Raw genomic sequence first — 14,374 nt, 5'->3', positions numbered from 1 at the left:
TTTTATATGCTCAGATTTTTAAGATATCTCTGAAAATTCTCAGCGATTCCTCAATAGATACAAAGGGGATGATCAATCATGAAGATGGAATTTACTTTTCTGTTTGTGTATGGATTTAATATGTTAGCACACTTTTAACACAAAGACACGAGACTGCTCAACTTTCTACAAAGAGAGTGAAATAGCATAACTATATCTTTTAAAGTCTCCAGGGGAGGAAATGGTCCAAACTGACATGTCTCAACATCTGTTAGATTTTCCAAGAAATTTGGTCGAGACATTCAATCCCAGATGATGATGATGATGATGATGAAGTGCCACCATGAGGGTGACATTTAGATGTTGATGGCTTGCCATCAGATTTTGATTTTTAATTTGTCCAATACTTTTGTTTTTGCCCAGATGTCTGAAAACATTCCCACCTGCCTCGGCTGTACTTTAGTTTTAGTGTTAATGCCAAATCTTAGCCTGCTAACCCACTAAACTAACAAACAATCTGCATGGTTATTGTGAGCATGTTAGCACGGCGATGTTAGCATTCAGCTAAAAACGCTTTGTTAGCTTTCTTAGTTTCGACACAGATATCTAAAAATTTGGGCACATAAAACCTATTTTTATGTAATTAAATTTTATGTAATTGGGTGAACTGACCCATTAATGGCAGAATAGCTTAAAAGAGATAAATCCAAAAAAACTACTGCTAGCTACTCACACCCCCCTGCTTCGGAGACTGACTCTGCTGGCTAGATGTAGTACTCCCACTCTTGCCTTTTCTGAATCACAGCCACACAATCCCACGCACATACCAGACATACAATGTGCCATCGCACTAGTTGGCTAGTTACTGTAGCACTAAACCATGCCTTTCTTCCTCAATATTACTGGATTAAAATCCACATTTTATAAATAATTTAAAATTTACACCAAATACATGAAAACATGTCATCCCTACTCTCACTCTCTCCCCTCTTACCCTTTACTAAATCTCCCCTGAAGTGATTAGGTGTGAGCCCGACAAGTCACTTTCAACAAATCATTGAATAGATTTTATGTCAGTATTAAAGATACTTTGGTTTAGTTTCTTAATTGGCCATTAGACAGGGAAGCTGATGGTGCTTCCCGTGAACTGGACAGATCAATATGCAGAAAGAGGACGGAGAGACGGATGAGGGAAGTGATTGTGGCTAATCAGCCGTTGTGGTCGGAAGCTCTTCGGACATTTTTCCTTACGGTTTCCTTGGTGAAATGAAGCAATATAGTGCCTCGACCATCTGTCTTTGATGATTTATGTTCTTCATGCGTTGGATTAAGGGTGTGAAGTAGCTGTCACAACCATTGTTGCACTCGTGTTTATTTATTTTGAAAATCTTTTTCCTGAATTTAAACTATTTTTCATAAAAAAAAAAAAAAAACTATGTTGTCTCACACACTGTATATACTGTCCATTGTCAGTGAAATGTCAGTAATGACACACTTATAAAGGAACTGTTATGTGTACCACACACATCACTGTAAGTATTGGGGTTGAGCATGTAATCAGGGGATTTTCCAAATAAAAAAAATCATCAAACAGGAAATTTAATCTTGTTATTTTCCGCTCCATGTGCCTCGACGTGAAACTGAGACTCATTCAGAACTGGGGCGATCATGAAAAGAAGAGTCCCAGGCTGAAAATCATTATTTACCCTCCTCCAGCAGATGGCGCTCACAAATAACTCAACAGAGCAAATAGTCAGTATGCGAAGTGCAAGCCTGTCCATGTTGGTGCAGTCATAATTCATTACCCATTCACCATCTGTAGCTCTTGTGCTATGAGGGATATGATGAGGGCTACTTATTAAACCTCTATTAGCCGCAGGGTGAACGAGAGGTGAGCAATAACCAAAAAATGTCACTCCGGCAGCCGGAGAGTCTAATTAGAAGAAATGAAATCCAACCAACGTCACTGATGTCTTCCATGTTGGACATTTGTCCCCTTGGAATAACATTTTGATAATCTTATTCATCACAACATCACATCAAACATCTCCTGAGACGTGAGAGGAAATCCGACCTCGGGACCACACTGCTTCCTCCTCTGAGCACAGACATGACAGTAAACCACTGATGCACCTCCACAGCCCTGTAGAACAGTTTAAGTACACGTCATGTTCCAGATGTTTTCATTTAAGTTGATATTAAACTGGATGTTATTTGATAATATTATAGATTTAGCAGCACATCAAATTGATCATCTAACTCTCAGCAAGAAAACAAATAAGTCTATTAATACGTTTTAAAATGTGTTATTTTTCCTACATCACTGTTTAAAATGTTTGCCGTTGTGTTGTGGTCATGGCTGCGAGATGAATCTACATTATGTGGGCTTGGATGAACAAGGCTTTGTGGAGTCGGCTCCAGAGCATCAAAGACAGACTTCCCTTGCCTTTACCAGAAGTTCTTCTGTTTCAGATGCCAGTAAAAATGCCTTTGAATCAACTAAAGCTGATCTGCAGTTAAAGAAAAGACGGTCAATGAAAGACAGTGTGTTCAGCCAGTTTCAGGAAGAGCTCGGACCATCTGCTCATCACCGTAGCTGGATCTTCATTACAGCCGAGCTCTCGGAGCTCATGTTCCTTTCATGAGTGTGTGGCTTCGCCCATTAGGACTCACAACAAGAGCACTTATGCATGTATGAGTACTCGAATCACTCCATGTTAGACCGTGTAGGCTACATACGTGTTTGCCTTTTGACCTTTTTTTGCATGATTGCCAGCTCCTTGCACATTACACACACAATGCACGCGCACACACACACACACACACACACACACACACACACACACACACACGACACAATGGTTCGATGTCACACACACACACACAGTGGATATAGCAGACCCCAATGAAGCCTTTAAACCTTCCCAGTGCCTTTAACTCTGAAGTCTTTAGACCTCGGCTCTTTAAACACAAAGTTTGAATCAATTCCCGTGACCCTATCAGAATCTCAAGTCCAAGCCGGTGACTGGTGTGCTGGTCTTCACACACACACACACACACACATATAAACACACAGCAAACCCTTTCTTTCCCCGGGGGCATCCCAAACCACTTCTCTGAATAATTCACTGAGACCTGCTTTGTTCATCGATTCCTGTCTCCACCTCTCACTCACACAGACACATCTTTCACTTAACACACAGGTCCGGGAGCAGCATAATGGGCTGCTTCATCACAATTCACCACCACTGCAGATTCCACCTCTTTCCATCACTGATACCTCCTACAGGTTCATCTGAGCACACGCTCATAACTGGCTGGCTTTGGTCGGCGACGCTGCTTTCGAATAGAAATTGTCCAGCGAGCTCTAACGATATCATCAATACAATATCATTGAATCTCTTCTTCTCTCTTCGCCCAAAAAAAGTTTAATCACAAATTTTCTCATAACACACATTTCTTCATAACACCAAAATATGCTGGGCTTTCTAGAGACTGTTATCGTCTCTGTGGCGGAGCCAAAAGCGATTATTAGGAATCATTTTGAGCCTTCTTTAATAATTCAGTCGATATCAGTTTCTTCAAACTGGTTCAGTGTTTAGGACAAACTTTAGAGCTCGTAATGATCTCGCAGATGAGAGGAGAAAATATTTTTTTCCAACACTTTCCAGCCTGCTCCCTGAATGATGCATTCACTGACTTTCATCTCCTCTGTGCAGCTGCACGCTAACCCTTTTTCTTAGCATCAGATATTTTTCCCTTTACATTCATCAAACTCTAAAAAATCCACCGTGGACCAGAAATGTTTTCTCATGTGGAAGAGTTTGCTCTCTCTGTTTTGCATCAGGTAAAGACTCTGACCTTTGAAAATTGAAAATATCTCTCTCTCTGAAAATCATTGGTTTGAAATCATTAAACATTTAATGTATTACAGGTAACACTGAATATAAAAGAAATCCACCTGGCAGAGGATAATAAGTGAATGACAGCTCCCATGGGTGACTCTTTACTCAGGGATCTGCAGACAGACTGAAGTGAAAAGCACATATTTGTCGTTGCAATATATAATTATTTTTTCTTTTTCAAACAATACTTCAACAGAAACATCAACACTGAGTCTTTTTGTTTGTCTATCTTTAGCCAGTCTTCAACTTTAAGTATATACTGCAACTCTCCAGAGGGAGATAGTCCAGAAGTGGCTTCTAAATATTCAGAAATACCAAACATCAAGGGGAGAAAGAGCAATTTCCTTCCATTTCAACACTAGACATTGTCTTGCCTAAAGCGATTAGTTATCAAGCAATTTAAATTTTAGGGAGAGAAGTGTCAAATCTTTAGGATAAAAAAGCTGAGAATCTTTGTTATATATAGTTGTTTTGTACCACAATAACACTTCATAACACCAAACACCAGTTCTAAAAATTGTTTGTTGTTTAATGAATGAATTCTGTCCGAAAGGATAAAAATAAATCCCTCATTCTCCGAGACATTTTATACGAACCAAAACTGAGGTGAGTTAAATGTGACGTATGACGCATGAGTTTCATTTAGTTTATTGTACGTAAAGACTGTGTCACAAATGAAATGGGAAGGATCTTTTCAATCCAAGAGAAAATTATAAGACACTTGTTTTGGAACATAATAAGATATAACTCTTGATTAAATCGGGAACAAATGTGAAGCAAATTAAGGATTTAGTGAAGTGCTCAAGGATCATTTTATATCCTCCTTTATTCAGAAGGCCTTTGCCATCATACGCTCACCGAAATGACTTACAGAAGCAGCATGTGTAATGAGTATTAGTACCTGTTCGTGCTGTCATCTCTACCCTGCTATATGAAGGATCATGATGCATCACACTAATGCGTGTTTGTGCTAGAAATGAGGTGCCACGGATAATCCACACTTTACTGTATGAATGCACCTAATGAATGTTAATGAATCTAATTTAAGCAGCATGCATCATATTTTAATAATTCATATGCAGAGAGTGATATTTTCAATCTTTATTCAGTCCAGTTAGTCTCTACAGACCCTGACACCATCCCAGTCCTTACCACCAAAAAAATGATAAAGAAAACCAGAGAAAAAACCAGAAACAAACAAACCTTGGACAGTGAGAGCTTTTCTGCAAAATTTGGCATATGTATATTGCATTATTACAGTTTTACAAACAAATGTACAACAAATACATCATAAATAGACTCTTATTGTGAGACAGTGAGGAGCCAGCTTGCATGGGTTTTTTTCTTCTTTTTCTCATGTGCCTGTACGAAGGGGGTATGAGCCGTGACCCCGCTTTTTTACGAGGAGTACTCGTATTCCTCTGCGCTGCGGCGGCCGAAGTCCATCCAGCCCAAGTAGTCCCTGTCTGCTATCCGGTGGTTGGCGCTCAGTCCGCTGCCTCTGCTGTTCGCTGTGGAGTTTCTGCGCACAGAGCCTGGGGAGGATGAGGAGGGATGGAGGTAGACAGGAAAAGAGTGGGCGGAGGGGGAAGGAAATTAGTATTCTTCAGAGAAAGGAGGGCAAGAGAGGCTGAAAACTTTCCTGAATTGTGGTCCCACTTTTGGGTCGTTTCTGCACAGAGACAGCTGGAGAAAACTGGTTCACACTCTGATTTTGGAAACAAGATGCAACCAAATGTGGTGCCAACTGCCTCAGATTCCTGACTACTGACAGAACTGAGTGGATTCATTTACAGTTTTTAATGACTAAAGCATCATTTGCTCCATTGCAAATATTAAATCAGCTGTAATGTGTCAGTTTGGACACCAACGATGCGCTCACAAAACTCAGCAGCTGATTGTCTTCCTGCACTGAAATGGAGTTTCAGTGACTGATGCTTTTAATATCAAAACATTTTCCACCACTTTTGCAACTTTCAGAAGTAACTTTTAGAAGTTTGTTCACTTCATTACCAAATTATACTTTTCACATTTTAGTGTTGATGTCTCCCAGAGGAAAAACTGCTGGCTGTATTAGAAAGTTTACTCTCCGCAGCTGATGACGGATGATGTTTGCTGTGATGATTTTCAGTTTTTAAATTTCTGCCGTTTAGATTTGATTTTGTGATTTTTTTTTTTTTTTTTGCCGTGAAGCTGGTTTGTTTTGTGGCACTTTAATTGCCCCCCTAATGGATCTGCCCTCTCTTTCTCGTTATCTCTCTCTCTCTCACTCACTTACATACATCCCCCACACAGACACACACAGAAACACACACACACCATAACAAAGAGGATGGTCCAACAGCTGGACTCTAGGCTGACAACATACTATTACCCTCTGTTCCTTTGTGTCCACGCCTGTATATGTCTGTATGCAAGCACAAATGTGTGTGTTGATTCTCCTGAAACAATCAATGTACTGTAATTTTACCACACACATGCATGCACGCACACACACACACACACACACACACACACACACACACACACACACACACACACACACTCACTCTGACCTCCAGTCGTGTAAAACGTCTTTGATTCTCTGATTTATTATTATCTGATTTTTTATTCCAAGTGAAGAGAAGCAGGATTGCTGCTATCTGTTTGGTAATAAATTGTACGCTTACAGAGATGCTGTTTTCACTCCACCCACAGCCTCCTACGCAACACACACACACACACACACGCACACACACACACACACACACATAAACACAGTACGTCAGTTCCCTGGTGTGCTGAGAAGATTGGCTGCAGAAGGCTCGACAACGACACCTCCTACACTGAAACATGCAAGTGAACAGCTAGACACCACCCCACACACACACACACACACACGCACGCACACGCAAACACACACGCACACTTTTCTTAAGGGATTACACATTCATTTCAGCGTGACCTTTGACACTGCATACACTTCGCTCTCTGAACAGTTTCTGTTTTATATTTTTCTGCTTCCTAAAGCCTTAAACACATCAGCTCTACAGCTTGAATATGTAAAAACAATTCTGATACATATTTGTGTGCGGATGTGTCAAGAAATAATCTCACCTACTTTCCCAGCCTGCTGGCAGTGAATGAATCCTGATAATGACTCAATCAAATTTGTAAATCGCTCACTTAAGACGCAGAAAACTTCTCAGCCTGTTCAAATTTTTCTGCATGTGGAGACACAAGGAGTCACTTTCAGTAGCGGGAAGCCAAGCAGAAAATGCTTGTCCCGACAGTGTGTGCGTGTGTGTGTGTGTGTGTGTTGTGTAGCTAATGCCCAGATATTCTCCTCGTCCTATCACATGGCCAGAGAGATCAGAGCACTGAACATGAGCAGCTCTGGCAGGGTTGAGGTTTTGTTTTCTCGGTGTCAAAGAGAGAGAGAGGGAAAAAAAAAAGAGGAAGATTCAAGCGACTTGGGAGAAAAAAGTGAAACAAGATGGCATGAGGAGAATGGCCGGAAGGCTGCGAACACTAATACACGCTCTTTCAAACCACAAAAGCTTTTCAGAGCCACTAATTCATTTTACAAAGCTGCCTGTGCACTGATTCCAGTCATTAGCTGGACCGAGGGGAGGAGGAAAATAGCAGGGAAAAGCACTTGTCTCTGTAAAATGAATCTTTGTTGTAAATATTGTTGCTTATGAAGATGTTGTCTTTATATACTCACACACTCATCTCCTTCAAGAGTTTGCAGGCACAGCAAGGATGACCCCCTAATACAAGCAAACTAAAACAGATCCACAGAAACACTACCACCCCACACACACACACACACACACACACACACACACACACACCTTTCCTGGAGGAGATGAGTCTTGCCAGCAGCTCACTGAGGTTGGCCCGGGAGTCTGCATCATCCTCAGCCAGAGGGAGAGCTTTCAGCTGGCTGGCAGAGCGGCTGTGTCGGGGCTGGGGTTCTCCCAAGGTGTGGATGTCAGAATCAAGGAGAGCTACTCAACACACACACACACACACACACACACACACACACACACACACACACACACACACAAGAACAGGTGTCAGCTATGAAAACTCACAGTGATATTAATGCACCTGTTTGCTACAGGCTTGTTTTTGCCTGTACCTTCAGAGGGAGCGGAGACGGAGCGCTGGCCCTCGTCCAGGGGCTGAGAGGAGAAGGGGAGTCCCAAACAGCTCGTACACAGGACTGCCAGCACGACACACACACAGAGCCCTGCAGTCATCTGAAACACACAGAGCGAGAAAAGAGAGGCAGGGAAAGTTTAACAAGGAGGAATTTGAGACCCAGTCCGGTCTGAGTTTACAGCAGGCAGTTCTCCCGTCTCCTGACTCAATCGTCGTCTTCCACACTGAGAAACTACAACTGAGAGCATCTGCCAGAAAACTGCTCCCTCACAGTTAATAATCACTGACTGCACTGAAAAGGCACGTGAATCAGAACAGCGTATTCACACTGTCATCCAAGGGGCACAGCACGCGAACACATCAGCGTTGTCACTGCAGCTGCTGGATCTTCACATCCTGAGCACAATTGACAGCAGGTCACATTGACCTTATTGGCAATGCAGAAAGAATTTCTCATCTCCTTTTTGCTCATCTGTGGAAATAAACTCTTGAAATAGAAGGAAAGAAAGTAAAGCAAGTAAATTATTTTTAATCTGAAGCTTCTAATTTATCAATAAACAAACCAAACGTGATGTATTCACATGAATCTTCATTTTACGTTTGAAAAAAATCATGAAAAAATGGAAACAAAACGAGAACGTTTTCTCATTGATCTCAAAACATTGATCATATTTGCATCAATGTGTTTATGAAAATTGTCCTTTTCATTTAAATTCCACGAAGAAGAAGAAAACATTTTTACACCATAAAAATCATCTTAATAAAATGCAAAAATCTCTCCTTGATCAAATAATAAAAAGAAAAAGTGGTTGTCTTACCTTGAGAAAAGAGGTTCAGCGTGTTAGAGGAGTGTGTGAGAGTGAGGAGAGCACTTCTCTGCTGACTGGGAAGGATGTCCCTTTTATACTCCCCGCGCTCTGTGTGTGTGTGCGTACGTGCGTGCATGTGCGTGTGTTGCCTCAGTGTACATCCTGTGTATTCCTCTGTGCGTTTGAGAGACTAATGTGAGTGTATTTGTTACTACCTCGACAATTCAACAGTGTGCTTCAGTTTTATTGTGTTTGCTCATCATAAAAATCAACATCAGCGGCTGCCTGCTTGACGTGCATTAACTACGTTTTGTGTGTGTGACAGAGCGTGTCTCATGTCTCTATGTGCTGTATGTAACATTTAAACACTGGGTAAAGTATAACTTGAATATATTGATGAGTATTTTATTTTTGCTGGAAATAAGTGCATTTTTATCAGTATCCTTGTAGAATAATCTCGCTCCTAACTTGAGCTGCTGTTATGAGGAGGATGTACAGGATGCGTGTGTGTGTGCGTGTGATGGGGAGGGTGGCAGTGCGGTCAGGCATGCGTGGGTGTATGTATTTCTTACACACCCACACATGGATTAAATGTCAGCGGATGTTCACACTTAAAAAGTGGGCAGAAGCAGAGAGGAGAATTTTGAAGTGAGACATCTCCACCATCTTCCTCCTGTCTCTCACCCCCCCCCTCCCCCCCTCCCAACCACGCAGGATTAACCCGGCTCATCGATCACACAGGTCTAGCAAATCGGTCAGCCTGGGTCAATAGCCATCAATAAGCTGTTGTGAGTTAATGTCTTTTATTAATGAGGCCGACAGCCTTCTGTTGCATGAACGGGATCAGGATCTTCATCACGGTGCCGGAGCTGTTTTTTTTTTACCCACTGAGATAATGAGGACAACAAAATGTAGCTTCAGCGAGGCTGTTAACTAAAGGCAACGTCCACAGGGGAGTCACAGAGAAGGAATACAGACATCCTCTTACTGCTGTAGTCTAAGCAGGCGAGATGAATGAGTGACAGGGCTGACGGTGTGAAGATGCTGTTGTGGGCCAGTCATTACAAACTCACTCTGTGCAGCCAAAACTTGATCACACCCCCAGAACTTTATTCTAAATTCTAGTGGAGAAACCAACTGTGTCAGACTGAATTAATGTGCGATGAATAATGAATAAGACTGAATATTTTTATTGAATGGACTGATTAATCTATTATATACAAATGTTGTATGTATGTTCCTATATCAAGAGTAATGTTGCCATATATGTCACCTACAAGGGGATATGTTATTATTACATACATATATCCTATATTTACAGTATATATATATATATGAAGGTATAAGTTTACACATGTTGCAACCATATACGTTAACAATATATTTTTAACAACAGACATAAAAATTCTATATGCCTATTATGTATTTTTTCTTATTAATTTCTCTCATTTTAACCAAGTCTATCTTCCCAATCTGGTAATGTGGTCTCAGACTTTTGACCATACTGTATACAATATCAACATACACTGACAGTAAGTAATTTCTCTAACTTGTGTCTACAATATAAACATACATAAGCAGCGCTACGTACGGGCCCGGGCTAGCTGGTTAGCATGCTAACTTCAGTATAGGAAGAGACGTGACAGAGACAAGAGTTAACATTGGTGTTACTTTCCACTTCTGGAGACGGCTCTTGAAGACTCACTATGAATGTCATACTGCTACTTGCTTTGGCGTTAAAAGTTTCCACTCACTGTAGATCGTTGCTGAAGCACAGCGGCACAAATTGTGGTGGACAACAGTTGCCCAGATGCCAGTCTGATATCAGTATGAACACCTCTGTAGTAAAAGGAAGTGACATAAATCTTCTTCCTGAGCTGCTGTTAAAGGAACACGGTTGGAGCCCTTGTCACATAACAATATCAGATATCATAACTTAGTCCCGCTGTGTCTGTTTTTATGCTTTTTACTGACACTACTGATATTGAAAATCCTCAAAATTTAATTCCACCACTTCTGGCCGCCAGTCGCGAATCTGCCTGCCGAACTTTGAGCCACGAGTCCTGTAGCTGTTACTCCGACACGCCGTCGTTATCTCTCTCCATCACGTCACCTCACTCAGACATTTCTTACTTTCACATTCATGGGTTTTGCTTCAGTCTTGCTGCCTTTCTCGCTCACTGAAGATGCTGTAACGTTTTCTCCAGGCACCATCAGAAGGCATGAGTGTAGGAGGTGAGGCCACGGCCGTTCAAATTAGAATTAATTAACCATGTGGTGTGGGAGGCGCGCAAGTGCGTAAAATGTGTGCGTTTGTGAGGTTCTGTCCAGAGTGTCTACATTTTTGTGATTTCCTCTTAGTGTGTGTGTGTGTGTGTGTGTGTGTGTGTGTGTGTTTGAGACTTGGATTCAATGCAGCCTGGAGGCAACCTGTTGTACGTGATTACTCTCTCACCTCAGGGTGTAGGCGAGCAAGAAGTTGTCTCCTGTGAGCTGAGTGTCTATCCGAATGCATCCAACACACATCTGGAAGATAGGATGACTTTAAATGCTTGATGAAGAATATAATTGGTATCAGTGGAGCAGGTTCTGTGAAAAAAAAAAAAACAGACAGTGAGAGACCACTTGCTGAGGGCATTCGCTACGGCTTTGGTATACAGTTAGTAAACATGCTAAATAATGCATAGATCTATTAATGCATCTGTCTCAGTGGCATTGTCTCACAGTCACACACACAAATACGCACTTGACCGGTCTCAGGGGATCATTTTACCCACAAAGCTCGATCCTGGAGCTGCTTCACATTTTTTTTAGATACCTGATGGTTTTACTTCACAGTATCTTCCTCATGTGAGCCTGTGTTTCAGTTTCAAGCTCAACAACAGCCTCATGTCCTCGCGAACATTACATACTATACACCCGTCTGTTTCTATAGGAGTATCAGTGTGTGTGTGTGTGTGTGTGTGTGTGTGTTCAGATAATAAAGATGGTCCACTCATGGTTTTCAGATATCAAAGAGTTGGTGGAGTCCGACATTAAAATAATGAGAATTTGTGAAAAAAAAAAAAAAAACGGATTGAAGCTATCTTGACAAAACCCTTCATTAATGAATGAAAAACATAACAATATAGATTATATGAGTTCAATAAAAAATAAATTTTATGGGCTGAGAAAGTAATGCTGGGAATTTTGGGATGAATTTTACATTTTCTTTCCTTTATGCTACAGCCATGGAAAAGTATTTGTTTATTTGCATAATTAACATGTCGTGGTAATAAATTAACAAAACAAACTAAGTTAATATTTGTGTTGTAATAAATTATGATGAAAAACAAGTTGAATCAAAAGTATAATTATTAGTGTTTGGCAGACAATATGAAACAAAACAGACAAGAGTCAATGACAAACAAAGCAATGAAAAAACTGGCACATAACAAGTTAACAACCTAACCTGGGGTTACTGAGACATTAAAGAAACTTCAGAAAGGATGATAATGAATTAAACATCTTATTTAATATGTATGATAATACTCTGAGGTGCCTCCACCTTCATTAAAGTCCTTACACACCCCCACAGGTGTTTTTACTTATGTCTGATTAGTGATGTGAGTGAGGCCAGTTTGACTGACGTTTCCCTCACGCTACTGTTAGTTTACCTGTAGAAACATGGCAAGGCGACTTGCACCTTTCATTCTTATTAGTACACTGAGTTTGGCGACCTCACGTAATTTCCAATACAACCACCTGCACTACGTCAGAGTGACTAAACCCCAATAGCTGAGCTGAAACCCAATACTTACATCTCAAAGAGTAATCCCCGGGCTCTCTGCATGGCTCTCTGTCGGCGTCATTTGCTGCCATGTTGTTTTCTTTACGCAGTGAATCTTGGGATAGGTTGGGCCATGACGGATGCACCTTGCTCCTTGCGTGTCCTCAGTCCGAACAGAAAGGCAAACTTCAGTGGCAGTGGAGAAGGGCTCAATTGGCTGTTATTAGCGGGTTTACCCACGTTTAAAACATTGACTGTAAACAAAGATGGACGTTGCCTCTGTGACGTCACCCATGGGTTTCTGAAGAGCGGTTTTGAAGCTCAGAGTGGGTCGTTCCCTCGTCGCCATCTTGGCAGTACCTAATTTCGCAAAAATCCCGGCTAATCCAAAAATGGGCGAAAAGGAGGGGCGCGTGTCGAGACCATAGACTGTAAATATTGATGGACCATAGATTGTATATAAAAATGGACGTAGTCTCCGTGACGTCAGCCGTAGGTTTCTGAAGAGCAAAGTGGGTCGTTGCCTCGTCGCCATCTTGCTAGTACCTGACTCCGCCAAACGCCCGGCTACTACAAAAAATGGGCCAAGAGGAGAGGCGCCTGTCGAGACGAGATTTAGGTGCATGTCGGCTTGAGGCAGGCACACGCTCACCCGCCTGTCACTTAAAGCGGCACGACCTCAATTCTCCATAACTTTAAGCCTTAATAAAATGTAAACGTGGGTTGTATAAAAATTCAATCCCCCCCCGCACAGTTGTTGTGAAGGAGGGAATTAGTTATAGAGACCAATCCCGTTTTTTGTACCAGTCTGAAAACATGTTTATTTCTGCTGTAAAGTTGGACATTTTAACATGGGAGTCTATGGGGATTGACTTGCTTTTGAACCCAGCCTCAATTGTGTGGTTGAACTGCAGTTTTTGGTACTTGCACGTTAGCTTCATTTTTCAGCCTCGGAGGTTACCACTTGGTTTAAAAAACCTGCTTATACCCGTAGAGTGTGGTGGGAAAAGGGTATTAGATAATCCGATTGACACCACTACTAGATTTAAAGCTACACCAAGCAGCCAGTTAGCTTTGCATAAAAAAAATGGATTGGCTAATCACAAGAACATTTGGTTTGTTTTATATCGTTTAAATGGATTAAACAGATAAGATATAACGCGTTGTGAGCTTTATATGTGCTGGTAGGTGGATATTGGTCTTAAAACAGACCCAGCAAGTTGTTTCTCCTGCCCTTAAGTTTTTGTGCTAAGCTAACAACCTGCTGGTTGAAACTTCATATTTAACTGCAAGACATGAGAGTGGTATTGAGCTTCTCATCTAACTCTAATACGCATATTTCAATAAATGTCAAACTATTGATTCAAGTTAAAATGAAATTAATATGAAAATAAAAAGGTAAAAAATAGCAACATTAATATATGCACAGATAGGCTGTAAAACAAAATGCACATTGTGTCACATATATCTTCCCATCAGGACCAGCCGCTGTCAGTGACCCTCTCCATGTGAAGCCTTAAAGCTGCCTCCTCATCTCAAGTGCTGAGCTGATTCAACACACCACCACCACTGCAATCACACACTCCTATATGTATGTGCCAGTAGGTTCACTCTTGTACTGGTTTTTGATGAATGCCAGCATGTGGACGCTGCTGGTGGTTTGTTGAGGTGGTGCAGCAGCAGCAGCAGCACTTGAGTCCCAATGAATTCAGTTTCAAGTGTGATGTGAAAAAAGACACCTGGACCCTCAGCTGCATTCA

The 14,374-nt window shown here is 41.4% G+C and overlaps 1 protein-coding gene across 1 annotated transcript; it reads right to left on the bottom strand.

Annotated features, from left to right (window-relative positions):
* Nucleotides 1–4,970: 4,970 nt before the first annotated feature.
* On the bottom strand, nucleotides 4,971–8,901 carry LOC111223279 (cholecystokinin-like). The gene is made up of 4 exons (XM_022747368.1): nucleotides 8,855–8,901; nucleotides 8,014–8,134; nucleotides 7,721–7,876; nucleotides 4,971–5,419 (listed from the first exon to the last, which is right to left on the bottom strand). The coding sequence occupies exons 2-4, from the start codon at nucleotides 8,132–8,134 to the stop codon at nucleotides 5,283–5,285; spliced, it is 414 nt and encodes a 137-aa protein (XP_022603089.1). The 5' UTR covers nucleotides 8,855–8,901; the 3' UTR covers nucleotides 4,971–5,282.
* Between the last annotated feature and the right edge of the window lie 5,473 nt (nucleotides 8,902–14,374).

This window comes from Seriola dumerili, unplaced genomic scaffold, assembly GCF_002260705.1.
Source record: "Seriola dumerili isolate Sdu_G_001 unplaced genomic scaffold, Sdu_1.0 BDQW01000110.1, whole genome shotgun sequence".
Taxonomy (NCBI): Eukaryota; Metazoa; Chordata; class Actinopteri; order Carangiformes; family Carangidae; genus Seriola; species Seriola dumerili.
The sequence above is the reverse complement of the archived record's forward strand: the minus strand, read 5'-3'. Positions and strand labels throughout refer to the sequence as shown.